Source organism: Canis aureus, chromosome 12 (genome assembly GCF_053574225.1).
Source record: "Canis aureus isolate CA01 chromosome 12, VMU_Caureus_v.1.0, whole genome shotgun sequence".
NCBI classification, from domain to species: domain Eukaryota; kingdom Metazoa; phylum Chordata; class Mammalia; order Carnivora; family Canidae; genus Canis; species Canis aureus.
In genome coordinates, this window is record NC_135622.1 from 64346613 (window position 1) to 64361286 (window position 14674).

General features: G+C 55.2%; 1 protein-coding gene across 1 annotated transcript in view; it reads right to left on the reverse strand.

Moving 5' to 3' along the window:
• The window catches only part of SNTG2 (syntrophin gamma 2), a 96290-nt gene that overhangs the window by 42395 nt on the left and 39221 nt on the right, over positions 1-14674 (reverse strand). The window contains exon 19 of the mRNA XM_077916011.1: positions 934-1061. Coding sequence (XP_077772137.1) covers positions 934-1061 — 128 coding nt within the window. The remainder of the gene's footprint in view (positions 1-933; positions 1062-14674) is intronic.

Sequence of the window (14674 nt, forward strand, 5' to 3'; positions counted from 1 at the left end):
ACACACAGGTGCGCAAGGGGCACACGTTCAGGCAGGCATGTACGCACACAGGTGCACACGGGCACATAAGCAGGTGTGTACACACAGGTGCACATGCGGGCACAACCTCAGGCAGGTGTGTATACACAGGTGCAAACACAGGCACACACTCAGGCAGGTGTGTAAACAGAGGTGTACACCCAGGCACACGCTCAGGCAGGCGTGTACACACACAGGTGTGCACACGGACACACGCTCAGGCAGGCATGTACACACGTGGGCATGCACGCACATTTTATCAAAGCCAATGCTCAATCTCAAAACAGCGAACTCTTCGGTTGCTGACACGCACGGCCCATGCGGTTCTCTGCACGCCCGTCTTACGACAGGAAGGACGTTCCGCAGGGGCTTCCTTGCCGGCCTTTCCAGGGGCCCCGGCAGCACAGCTACTCATTTGTCACGCTTCCGGGCAAGACAGCAAATGCTCTCCTTCCACAAAACACACCCCTCACACACACAGGCTTGAAACGGATTAATTAACCGCGCTCCAAGTGCCGCGGGCATCACGCAACGCGGATGCTGGCCTAGCCTCTCGCTTCACTGGTGTCAACAAAGAGGCCCACAGGGTGTAAATGACTTTTCGGGAACCGTCTGCAGCTTGGACTAGAATGCGGTCTTATTTCCAGTCGAGTCCTGTGGACACTCACAAGTGGACATACGATTCCTTGTAATCGCTACGTTTGAGCAGAGCTAACGAGAGACACGTCAGCCCTTGACACAACCACTGCTCCTAGGAAAGCAGCTGCTGCTCGGATCACCGCCTGGCTTCCATTCCATTCATCCATCTGCCTGGACACGACCGCGGTCGGACGCTCGGGGCCCTCAGGGGCTCCTACGGACCGGCCAGTGGACGGGGTTCGTGAGCTTTCGCCCTTTCGGACCCGGGTCACACACCTTAACGTTTCCGCTCCAGCCTTGTGCCTTGAGATTCGAGCCATAGACAGAGGAACGGACAGCGTGTCTAGCCAGCGCTTCTCGTATTTTGGTTCGTTAGCTACGGGCGAGGAGGGTGACGATGGAGCCTGTGCAGAATAAGGAGAACCAACAGTGACAGAGTCAGTGAGGCGGCACCGGCTGCAGGCCCAACACCGCGCCCCAGAAAACTCAGATCAGGTACATTTCAACTGTTACGGAATCGTGTGATAATTTCCTCAAAGATCTTGGAAGAAACAGATGCGCTTCCATGAGCATTTAAACTGTTTTCTTAAACTACGGCACAAAAGAGAGAAAGGTCAAAGGGGAACTGATGGGGAGAGACTTCAGCTGGCGAGTGCTGAGTCCAGGGGGCCGGGGGACGCCCACTTCCAGCGTCACAGAAGAGTGACTCTGGGCCCGAGACAGAGATGGTGCCTTCTGGCCCTGGGCACCCCACAGAGCCTGGGACACACGGCCACAGTGTCCGTGGGTGACAGGCCGCCCTGTCCAGTGGATGTGGGCACCGTGCGGGGCCGATGGGTCCAGAGAGCCGGCCGGCCACTCCTGCGCGGGGCCTGCAGACCCCAGGAGGCAGCCTGGGAAGTGTGGGACCTGTGCAAACAGGCCTGGGGCCCGACCCCACGTGGCAGGTACCCGCCAGCAGCAGAATCACAGGTGGCTCTAGGCAAGAGGACCCCGAGGTTCCCGTCTGGGTTCTGGGGGCGGGGGAGTGACAGGGACTGATCCATCTTCACTGCGGAGCCGACAGCCCGGAAGAAGAAAGCAGCCCTGGGCAGGGGCGAGGGTCATGGCAGTGCCTGACCCAGCGCAGTGGTTCCAAATGCCAACGACAGACCCCCGAGTTCCCTGCTGTTCTCTTTCACATAAGAAGCCGACCCCAGGTCTCCCTGATGCTCCACTGATAGATCAGGGGCTCTTCCGAGGTGTCCCAACGCCCCCTCCCAGACCAGGGCAGGGGACCCCGCGGAGGAGAAGGAGCCCACCAGGTGCGTCCCCACGGCATCTGTGCCTTGCTCCTGCCCCAGGACGTCCAGCAACTCGTCCTCTGTGGTGCCACCCGGAGACCCGAGGAGGGCATCCCAGGGAAACAGAGTCAAGGGCCCAGCCCCGCAGGAAAGCCTGCACCTGTCTCTCTATGAGAACCGCACGCAGACTGAGTCCAGGTGGACCTTCTGGAGCCTCTGACCTCAGGAAGCTCGCGTGAGCAGTGTGAGCAGGTCCCCCTGAGGGAAGCTCTCCTCCTGCACAAAGCCGACCTCCTCCACTCTGATTTCTGCCCCAGACCTCAGCCTGGTAGCTTCCAGAAGCATTGAGGGTGTTCCCACCTGCGGAACTGAAGCGCCAGGGGCCGCACCAGTCAGCACTTTGCCACCAACACGCCGGGCACTGCCGGCGACCGTGGGAGACCCCGACCGTGGGAGACCCCGACCTCGGGAGGGGAACGCAAAGCAGGCCCTCCTCCGTTTCCTTTATGCTGCGGCCGAGTTGCCAAGGGGCTAAGGAAGAGCAGGCCGCTGTGGCACGCTTGCGTGAGACTGACCATGTCGCAGGGCCTTCCCAGGAGCGGCCTCGGTGACCATGAGGTGGACTCTGGCCCGGCTGGGGCCACGGAGCTGCGGCGCGTGGCCCATGGGGCAGCGGCCGGGAAGGGGACACCGTGTCAGGGTGGGCGGGCACATCCCCTCTGCCGGGAGTCCCCATGGTGACGCGTTCACACACCTTCCCTGTTTCCCCAAAATGCCACACGATGGAGACTCAAGCAAAACCAAGAACTTTTAAGACAAGATTTATACAATTTGGGGAAATGAATAAATGCAGATGAGAGAAGAAACCTCCAAATCTGTCACCACAGAGTGAGAGGTAGCACGCTGCGCGTCACCTCTTCTCTGCAGGCACACACGCACGGCCACACGCACAGCCACACACACGCACGCCCACACACATGCACGGCCACATGCATGCAGGGACACATGCACGCACGGGCACATGCACGCAAGGGCACACATGAGGCTGACGACCACCACCGCAGGCCACATGCTCTGAGCACAGGAGAGACAGGACCGCACCCTCGAAGTCCAGGAAATACAAAACCCAAACAGAGAAGGACATCGGTCCAAACCTCATCATCCACCCGTGTATTTCCCGACGCTCCTTCCCCCATTCTCTAAAACCTAGTTAGGGTCCTACCACACGTAGCCATCACCTAGGGTGGTACCAAAGGAACCTTTATGGGTCATAGTTGACACAAAGCGGGACTTGAAGACCGACCTCTGCGCCCGGAGGCAGAGCACCTTCTGTTTAACAGAAACTCTGCTTCTGGAGCGTGACAGGATGTGACCTGTTTATTCCCTGCGTGGGGAGAACCTCCTCTTGCTCAGTAACTCCCTTGGAATCGTGTCTATATTTAAATATCAGTTAGCGATTATTAGCATTTGATGGAAGAGAACACAGGTTCACACGCTTTACGGGATTCCCTGACACGACTGAAGCTCCAGCCGGGAAGCAGAGTAAGGGCTGGGCAGAGAGGCTGATGGCCTGTCAGGAACGCGCACCGCCCGAGGACAGGACGGAGAACGCTGCCGAGTCGAGCCCCCGCAGAGGCTGCTGCCTGTCAGCCGCAATCCCTAATCTGCCCGAGCACGGGAGCTGAGCACGGGAGGGCGCATCTCCAGGCTCTGCTGCACCACCCCGCCAACACCAGCCCTCGCCTCTGTGATACGCCTGAACACGTATGTACGTCATTATTATTATTTTTTAAAGGTTCTATTTATTCAGGAGACACACGCACACAGAGGCAGAGACACAGGCAGAGGGAGGAGCAGGCTCCATGCAGGGAGCCCAACGCGGGACTCGATCCCTGGTCTCCAGGATCACGCCCTGGGCCGAAGGCAGCACCACCGCTGAGTCACCCAGGCTGCCCTAAGTCATTATTTTTTAACAAAAGAAAATATTAGTTGCTTTAATACTTTACAGAAGATTTGAAAGCAACTTTTTAGGTATTGCTGTCACATTTCTACATTGGATGGCTCTGGACTCTGCAACTCATCCTTTTATTTTTAACTGACTCCACTGAGGCACATACTTCCCACCACGGCACGTGCTGATGGACTCGTGCAGTTTGAGTTCTGACCAGCAGATAGGCCATAAGCCACCAGAGTCTGTGGGAGACGGGATAGCTCCACCCCCATCGTACGACCCCTGCCCCTCCGCACCCCCACCCCCAGCAGCAGACGCTCACTGTGCCTGTTTGCAGGCAATCCTGCCCTCCAGCCCAGGCCGTCACCCATCTGACGTCTGTCAAATCAGGTACGGTGGTTTGTATTATTTTTGTTTTTTTGTTTTGTTTTATTTATGATAGTCACACACATACACACACACACACACAGAGGGAGGCAGAGACACAGGCAGAGGGAGAAGCAGGCTCCATGCACCGGGAGCCCAATGTGGGATTCGATCCAGGGTCTCCAGGATCGCGCCCTGGGCCAAAGGCAGGTGCCAAACCGCTGCGCCCTCAGGGATCCCAGGTACGGTGGTTTGGACGCTTCTAGAACCTCTACAAATAGAGCCCTGCAGGAGGTGTGCACACTTGGCTCCATCCAGCAGGAAGTCTGAGATGCACTCACCGATCACGCATCGTCATCAGGGAGCGGTACTCTGTTGTTTGCATGCACCTGCTGAGGGAGACCCGGCTGCTCCCTGCAGGAGGACGTTATGAACACATCCCCGTGCTGTCAGGTGCGTCTGGGGTCTGAAAGCTGTGCCAGGCTTGCATGGCTGAGTAAAACCTCACTTGCCCAGGACATATTATCCCTCTGACCTTCTCGTATGTCACATCCACATTCACGAGGGCTGTTGTCTGTGACGTTCATTACTCATCACGTCATTGGAAGGTTCCGGCCTCAGTATTATCCTGGCCTAGCAGAGTGAGTGGGATGCGTGTCATCCTCCTCTCTCCTCTGGACGACTTTGTGAAGGTCACAGATTATTCCTTTGATGGAATTCACCAATTCCAGAATTGTTGTGTTTATCATTCTCAACAGCCCACGGGAGCCCCGTATGGGATCTCGGTGAATGCTCCGTGCTTGCCCTACGGGGTTTGGGTGTCATTCCCTCTGAAAGTCAAGTCAGGTTCCGGTTGGTGGCGTCTTTTATTGTCCTTACTGATGTTCTGTCTACATGTCCTACCAACTTCTGCACAAAAAGTACTAAAATCTCCAAATATGATGATGGGTTTGTCTAATTTTCATTTCTGCCAGTGTTGGGTTCATGTGTCTGGACGCTTTGTTATCAGGTGCAAGCCATATTTAGAATTGTAATGTTTTCCTGATGAATTGATACTTTAATCACAATGAAATGTTCCTCATTTTTTTGTACACTCCTTGTCTTGGAGACTTTGCCAGTCTATTTCTATTAACAAAGCCACCTTTTATGGTTACTTTTTTATAAGATATACATTTTCCATTCTTAATCCCCACCTGTCTGTACCTTTATATCTAAATAATATTTTCAGTAGTAAGCAGAACTGGGTCTTTCTAATTCAATCTGATAATTTCTATGTTTTATTTGGAATATTTGATTCATGTACATTTAATGTAATTCTCATGTCACTCGGTTTAATCACATACGGTTAGTACTTGTTCCTCTTGGACTTTTTCTACTTTGTTGAGCATATTTGTCTTTGTGGGGATTAATTAACTTTTTCCATTTTTATTCAATTTTATTTTTTTCAATTTAATTCTCTTTTCAATTTTATTCTTTTTTTTTTTTTATCTCCCTATTGGCTATAGGGATAGTAATACCCATTCTGAATTTATCAGTGTTGACTCTGAGTCAATACTGCATCACTTCACACCTTGTATCTGATACACCCGCCTTCCCACAGCTCACTTCACAAAGAAAAGAACTTCATAAGAGAGCAGCTCATGTGCTTGGTATTTACCTTTGGTGCTATTTTTTTTTTTAAGATTTATTTATTTGAGAGAGAGAGTGTGCACATGAGCAGGGGGAAGGAAGAGGGAGAGGAAGGGAGAGAGTCTTGGAGTGTGGAGTGTGGAGCCCAATGCAGGGCTGGCTCATGAGCGGCGATCATGCACATATTTACCATTTACGGTGCTCCTTACTCCTTCCTGTATATGCACGTCTCCATCTGGCATCCTGTCCTTTCGTCTGGAAGGCCACCTCCTAGGATTTACTCTAGTGCAGCTCTGCTGGTGACATTTTCTTAAGTTTGCTTTAAAATGTCTGTATCCTGCCATTTTGAAAGAATATTTTCCCCTGCATGTAAAAATCCTTAGTGAATATTCATTTACATCATTGTTCCTGGGTAGGAAATACCTTGTTAAATCTGGCTGCTGCCTGAACTCCCTCCTCCTCTTTGGTTTTCATCAGTTTGATGGGGACATACCTGCAGATGGCTTCCTTCACGTGCATCCAGCTGGTGTTCATTCCCATTCTCCTTCTGGACTCTTCTGCTTGACGTGGCCACACGTCACTGGTGCTCATTCGTCTGTCAGTCTTTTTCTCTGTTCTGAGGTTGGCAACTTTTCCTTTTGTCTGCCAGTCTCCTGACCAGCTCTCCTGCCATCTTCAATCCGTGGGAAGCCAGCATAGTGGATGTTTTGTTCCGGTTGTTGCACTTCCAGTTCTATGATTATGATTTATTTTCTGAAATTTCAGTTTCTTCACTGAGAATCTCTATGTGGTCAATCATTAAGACCATGTTTTCCTCTGAGGCCTTATACATATCTGAAGTGCCGCGTTAGGACCTTTGTCTACCAAACTCGACATCTTAACATGGGGTCTGTTTCTACTGGTTATATTTTTCTTAGTTTCCTATCACTTTTTCTTGTTTCTTTGCATCACTAGTGATTTCTGATTGCGTACTGGACATTGTCAATGACAAGGTATGACTGTGGATTCTATTTTCTGCCTGTGGGTTTTTGTTCAACAGATGGCTCCCTTAACCATAATCACCTTAAACGTAGGTTTTTTTTTTTGTTTTTTTTTTTTTGTTTTTTTTTTTTTCACTATCTTGGGGTGGGTTTGTGGACAACGAAGGGGTTTACCAAACCTCTGTAACTTTAAGCCATTCAGCCTCCGATGCGGTCTCACCTGTAGGGGTTTCCAAAGCTTGGTTTTTGGCTTAGTCAAAGCAGTTTTATGGTGACCTTCATGCCCGCAGTGTTGCTCTTCTGGATTCTGGGAGTTAACGGTTTCTCCATGCTGGCTGGTGTGGAGTTGCAATGTTACCAGCACTGCTGACCTCGGGTATCTCTGTCAGAGCCTTTCCTGAGGAGCACTGAAAAGTGACTATTGGCTTCACGGCCCGTCTTCAGTCTTCCTTGTAAGGAAGACCAGGTCATTCAGACTGTGTTAGATTTTTTTTTTTTAAGATTTATTTATTTATTTATTTATTTATTTATTTATTTATTTATTCAGAGAGAGCCAAAGAGAGGCAGAGACACAGGCAGAGAGAGAAGCAGGCTCCATGCAGGGAGCCCGACGTGGGACTCGATCCCAGGTCTCTAGGATCACACCCCGGGCTGCAGGCGGCGCTAAACCGCTGTGCCACTGGGGCTGCCCTGCGTTAGGTTTCTAATAAAATTAGTGCTTTTAGAGGTGAAATGGATTAGAACAAAATGTGTCAGACTTTCGTAAACACTTCTTTTTTTGTGTGTGGAAAACAAGATGCACCTCACCTACACTCCTAAAAAATGGAAAAACAAAATAAAGAAACCAGGAGTGGATTTGCTTTTATTTTTTTCAGAAATAGTGAATAAAAATTACATTCACCCCAAGAAGAGTAATTCACCATTTCTACATTTCCAGTAAAAAGGAATTATAATTTTTATCTAGTACTCATACAAAACTATAAAATTAAAACAGTTCTAATATAATTAAATGTAATTTTGGTAGAAATCTATTAGAGGCAGAAAGATTTTGTTGAAACTCTGAGTGTGGCGGGGAGCACTGTGGGCACCGTGTCCATGGCAGCTGCTGGCCGTAGGCGAGGGCGAGGATGCCCAGGTCTCCCTCTGTGGTTCTCTCCTGCTTCCCCAGTGGCACAGGGCCGCCCACGGAGGCCTGGCCCCGCCACCACCCCCACCTGTGAGTGGCCGCTGGTGCCCTCGCCCTGACGGCTGCCCCATCCGCCGGGCGCATCCCTTATCCCCTGCCTCCCCGTGACACCAGAGGTCCCTGCAAGGCCTCGAGGCCTGCAGCAGGTGGTCACGTGTGCTCCGAGGGTGGCGGTGGTGACAGTGGCACGAGCTTCCCCACGGCAGGTGCTTCCTCCTGCAACAGCTCAAACACAGCTCACAGCTCTGGTCTCTTATGCTCGCTACCAGGTCCCCGACACGGAAGGATGGGGGACGCCGACCTCAGACGTGGCTGTTGCGTGCACAGTCGTCCCAGGGACAGCACGTGTGAGGTCATCAGATACAGGGCCGGGCGCTGAGCGGGGGGCCCAGGCAAAGCCAGGCGTCCAGTGGTCCGAAGACAGAGGTCGTGCCGATGCTGCAGCGGAGCTCAGACCCGCACACGCCCAAGCGCAGCCTGCGAGGAAGCACTCGTCAGCGAGAACTCACTACTCGATCCTTCAGGGCCTGAATTTAAATCAGTAAATTTAATCAGTAAAAAACCTGAGGTATTTACACACTCGGGGAACCTGTGGACAAGACGTATATGGGCCGTCCTCCATCCGTCCTGACGTCCGTCCACAGTCTCAGGTCCCAGGTGAGCACAGCTGCCGGCGGACAAACCAGAGCAGAGCAACCAGTTAGTGCAGCACCAGGAGGCCCAAATCCAAGGACCTTGCAGGCCTGGGCGCCTGCATCTCGGCATTGCCCCTGAGGCCCCCGACACCTGCCGCTGCCGTCGTGTTTTTCTGGAGCAACTCAGCCTGATGATAAACACGTACATGCATCAGATAAACACACTTAGTATAACGTACTGTAAATAAAGGAGGAACGGATGCTGAGTTATGGGGCCAGCTATACGTAAATGTCTATTCCACACGAATATATCCTTTAATGAGCTGCTGTTTAACCATCCCAGCCCTGGCTCCGACCCGGCTACGTATTTTTGCTGCTCGCTGCTCGGGGCCGGGAGGACCCGCGACGCTCCCTCTACGAATCTCTAGTAGAGTTACTGTTGCTGCCTCTGGGCCCCCGGGAAGGGTGACGTGCAAGGCAGGTGGTGGCTGCGGCACAGACGCGACAGCCTGTCCCTGAGATCGGCCCCACACCCGCCCAGCACCCGTGTGCACTCCACTCCCCGCAGCTCATCTGTCATGGACGTTGGGCTTGTCGGCCGGGCTTATCTCCGTGACATTACGGATGCCACCTTGGGGGTGCACACACGTCGCTGCTCCGTTTACATTTCTGTTTAGGGTCTGGCAGCGTGGGGAAGGGACCTGCGTGCCGTCCGTGGGAGCGGCCCGGCTCCCGCACACCCCATGCCTCTCACGGTCGGGCGTCCGCCGTCATCCCCAGAATGGAGAAGTCTCACAGCCCACACCCGCTGCCACGCTGACTTCAGACCATGGTATCTTTCAGGGAAGAAAGGCAGCAACACCTACTGATGACACACCTGGCCTATTACCCAGGCAGGTTTCCTTCACGCCTCTGGCTTCCTGTCATTCAAACACGGATCCACACCCACGAGGCAGCGGAAAGTGGGGAGCACGGGCCTGATGACATCTCGCAGCCCGGCTGGTGCCAGGCGCCTCCTCTGGGAATAATGCATGGGTGCTGGGCTGGTGGGGGGCTGTAGGGGCTGTGGGGGCTGTGGGGGGCATGTGAAGGGTTGTGGGGTGTTGTAGGGACTGTGGGGGGCATGTGGGGGCTGTGGGGACTTGTGGGAGTTGTGGGGGCTGTGGGGCCGTGGGGGGCATGTGGGGGCTGTGGGGGCTGTGGGGACTTGTGGAGGCATGTGGGGGCTGTGGGGGCATGTGGAGGGTTGTGGGGGGCATGTAGAGGGTTGTGGGGCTATGGGGGCCATGTGGGGGGCATGTAGGGGCTGTGGGGGCATGTGAGGGCTGTGGGGACTTGTGGGGGGCATGTGGGGGCTGTGGGGCTGTGGGGGCATGTGGGGGCATGTGAAGGGTTGTGGGGGGCATGTGGGGGGCATGTGGGGACATGTAGGGGCTGTGGGGGGTTGGAGGGCTGGGGGGCTGGCAGCAGGTACTTGCCCCCATGGCAGCCACCGCCCCAGCTCCCAGGAGACTGGGTGATCAGTCAGAGAGCAGCCCCCCACGGCCCAGGCCGTGCCCCCGCCCACAGACGCAGGGAGGGAGCGGGGCCGGGCCTTGGGCTCCAGGGGCGCACGCAGTCCCCCCACCCCCTACGGGCCCCCCTGTCCAGGTGCGGCTCAGAGCACGTGGCAGAGCATCCTGCGGAGACCGGCCGTTCTTCGTTTGCAGATCAACACTTTCCCAGGAAACAGTGTTAAACACGGGACACGCAGGACGTCACGGAGAACTTGCCAGAATCTTGCCAGAATCTTGGGACCACCTTGGGGGAGAACGGCTCCCACATGCACCATCCACGGGACCCCGGGCACGTTCACTGGCAAAGTGGGGCTTCCCTGAAGCTCATGCAGCTGCACCTTTGAGCTGCAGCGTCTGGTCCAGGGAGGCACCAAGGGAGGAACCGCATCGCGCCCCGGGGCACAGACGCTGGGCTGCCAGCTGTGAGCCTGCGTCCACGGTCCTGGGCTCGGCATCCACGGCGGGCTCGCGGGGTGCTGGTCTGTCCTCCAGCTCCCAGGGACCAGGGAGGGGGCTTCGCGGGCACCTGCCACAGCCGGGGCCAGGGCGGGTGCACCTGCTGGGCCTCTGTCCTCAGGAGCGCAGGGCACGGGCTGTAAGCAGCTCGACAGGAGGGCCGGGCACGTCGCGGGGGCGCTTTGTGGGCATCCTCAGCTTCATCTCTTCCGGCGAGGCTCTCCCGGCCGTTCCCGTCCTCCTCGAGCTCCGCGTGTCCCCGCTGAGGGTCCCCGCCGAGTGTCCCTGCCAGCCCGGGGCACCTGCCGCAGGAGCCAGCGGCGAGCCCATCATGGCTGCAGGGGAACCGGCCGCACGCCAGCCTCCGGGGACCGGTCCCAGCAAACGCAGCAGCTTCTCTCGAGCCGCGTCCGCTGGGTCCACAAAGGGGTGATTGTTTGATCAAGTGTGTTTCCCCCCAAAATAATATTTCTCATGTGTTTTCTCTCCAAAAAGCAACTTTTAAAGGCTCAAGTAGCCATCAAATATGAATTATTATTGAGGGAAAATGTTCATTCTGATCTTTTTCTGCAGCTAAATTAAGACATACGTCTCTGGGATGAACAGCAAGTGCCGCACAGCATGGTCTTGGCGTTTCTTAGGAAATATGTAAAAAATTTTTCTATTTAAATTTGGCATATTTTGAGTGGAAACGTTTAGACTGATATTCTAAAATATAAATATTAATTTTGTGAAGACAACCAGCTAAATTACTCGCATCGTAAAAGTTTTCAAATATCACAGCAATACAATTATTAAAAGCAAACGAACTTTCCTGACAATAGATTGTTGCCATATGCTGCAAACTGAAATCATTATCATCATGACAAGATTAAAAATGTCTTACAAAAAAAAAAACAAAAAACAAAAAGAACAAAAAAAAATGTCTTACAAAACATGAATAATGGAGAGAAAACAGGACCTGACTCTTCCTAGACTCTCCATGGCGTCTGGAAGCCAGCGGGGCTCGGCCGTTACCCAATCTATTTAAGATAAGGATCAATGAGACACTGAAGCACGTGATGAAAAGGACAGGGCGAGGGACAAATGTCATTTTTAGAGAAATACGGCATTGCTGGGTAGGCTCGGGGGCTTCCAAGGGGGGCCAAGCCCCAGCGCAACCCTAACCCATGCAGTGCCGCCCCGAGGTGGCAAAGCCTCGTCCCACAGTAGCTGGTCACCCGCAGCCCGGCTTCGCGTGGAGGTGACATGAAGAAAGTGCATGAGAGACAGTCGCTCCTCGTGTACAAGAGGATGAGCCGGCATTCTGCGACTTAGTAACAACGAGGAAAACCAAACCCAACTCAAAAAGGGGTCCGTGAGCTGCTCCTCTGTGTGGCTCCACCCTGCGTCCAGCATCCACCCCCGACGGCCGTGCGAGCCCTAACCCCGGCGGGCTGTCGCCGCGCGTGGTCCCCGCTGACACCGCGGGAGGGCTGGTCCCCCTGGCGAGCCTGGCTTCCCAAGACCCGGCTTCCTGGCTCCAGAGCGGGGCTGTGGGGTTGGCCCGCGTCCCCAGGCGGTCCCGGTTACCCAACGCAGAGCCCCGGAGCCAGACGGCGCATCCGGGTTCCGATGCAAGCACGCGGCAGCTGCGTTTCCACGGTCAACGAATTCACCTCCTGGTGCCAGGTTTTACCCGTTTCTGCTCAAGGAGGTGGTGACGTAAACGCACGGCGTGCAGGGGATGGCGGCCGTGGAACACCTGCTCTGCCCACTGCGGTCCTTGCCGCCAGCGTCGCCATCCCCGTGACGTGGGTCCTTGCGTCCAGGGAACCGCATCCCCTGCACTCTCCCCTCTACGGGTGGCCCCAGAGCACGCGGCCCAGGCCCTGTGCACGACTGTGCTCCCACGGTGTACAGTCATTAGAAGATCCCGGTAACATTCACCGTAAGGCGCCGATGGCTCTCGTCCCGCGCCGCATGGGCGCCGCTTCAGCATCGCCCTGGGCCTGGGCGGTCGGCTGGCGCGGGTCTTCCTGAAGCACTCGCCACGCGCGCTCGGCACACGGCCTGCCCTAAGCTCTGGGGGCGGGGGCGCCGGGCCGAGGACGACACCCAGGGCGGCGCTCCAGAAATACCGCGCCCGGCGCCCGGCGAGGTCGCCCCGGGAGCCCACGGCCACAGCCGCCCGGCGGCCCGTGTTCCCCGCGCCCACTGCAGGATCCCCGATGTGAGGACTCGCGAGACCCCCGGCTCGGGCTGCTCCACGAGGGCCCGACACACAGCTTCTGGGGCGGCTTCAGTCCAGCTCCGGGGACACCTGTCCCGAGCAACTCGTTTATTTTTATCCAGATTTCCTGGCGCAGGGCAGGCAGCTGTTCACCCTCGGCCAAATCAGCCTCACGTTTTACGGTGATTGAGTCATCGACTTAAAGGTCTGTCGCGTCTTTTCTCCTCCCAGCAGCTGCACCAGTTGTCACGTCCTGCTCAACACACACCAACGCCTAATCCTAGGTCCATGTCACACGTGACGTAAAGCGACTCAGGGGCACGGCAGCCAGGGCTCCCGCGGGCCCTCTCCAGGCGGCCAGCAGCCTGCGTTCGGCGGCTTCCGTGAGCACGAGGAGCCAACTCTGGGGGCCCCCTCGAAGAAGAACGCAAAGCGGAGGCACCCACGAGGGCAGCCCCCGGCACCAAAGCCGCTACCGAACCCACTCCCGACAAACCTCCCCGCGCCGCAGCCCAGAGCCGCGGTCATGCGCCGCCAGCCCACGCGGCAGGGAGCCCGACGGAGGGACGCCGCTCCGGCCGTGAAGACACGGCCAGCGCCCTGCCGGCCTCACGGGACCACGGACCCCAAGCCCCCCGTTCCTTGGTCATTCTTCTCTTGTGCCCTCTTACCTCCAATTCTGGTTGTTACAACTTATTTTCAGGATGTTTGTTTTAAACAGAAAAAGAGGGATCCCTGGGTGGCGCAGCGGTTTGGCGCCTGCCTTTGGCCCAGGGCGCGATCCTGGAGACCCGGGATCGAATCCCACATCAGGCTCCCGGTGCATGGAGCCTGCTTCTCCCTCTGCCTATGTCTCTGCCTCTCTCTCTCTGTGACTATCATAAATAAATAAAAAAATTAAAAAAAAATAAAAATAAATAAAAATAAATAAACAGAAAAAGATTTCCTGGGCACCCGGGTAGCTCCACGGTTTAGTGCCGCCTTCAGCCCAGGGCGTGCCCCCAGGGTCCTGGGATCGAATCCCATGTCAGGCTCCCCGCATGGAGCCTGCTTCTCCCTCTGCCTGTGTCTCTGCCTCTCTCTCTGAGTCTCTCTTGAATAAATAAATAAAATCTTTAAAAAAAAAATTTCCTTCCTTCTGACACTGTTTTATCTAAACAGTCTATGCTAGCGGCCAGTGACTCCAGTCGGATTTCACTCCTGCCGCCTATTGTTCTCTCGAATTTTACTGAGATGTGATTGACACATGACACTGTGCCGGCGTAAGGTGTACCCAGGAAGAGTTTGTGTTTCAGTTCTTCTCTGCCGATGAGAGCTTTAGAGATCCGCGGTCTGGCAGGTACGCAGCAGAGCACTGCTGACCGGGTCGCCCCACTGGCCTCACGGGTCTGCACCCCGACCAGCAGCTCCCGAGCCCCCCTTCTCCGCATCCCCCCAACAGCTGCTGCTTGTCCAGCCACTGATGGGTGTGAGGTGGCGTCTCCCTGAGGACGCGGCACGTTGAGCATCTCCCCGCGTGTTGTCGGCCACCCGTGTGCCTTCTGTGGAGACGCATCTATTTAGCTCCTCTATCAGATTTTTAATCAAACTAATGTTTTTTTCCCCCCTTTAGCTATATGTGTTCTTTGTAAATTCTGACTATTAACCCCTTACAGCTCACATGCTTTCTCCTTCTCGTTGATGGTTTCCTCCGTGTGCAGAAGACTCCGTGGGCGGGGGGGGGGGGTGCGCAGAGGGGCGATCTCCAGCTGACTCCGTGCTGG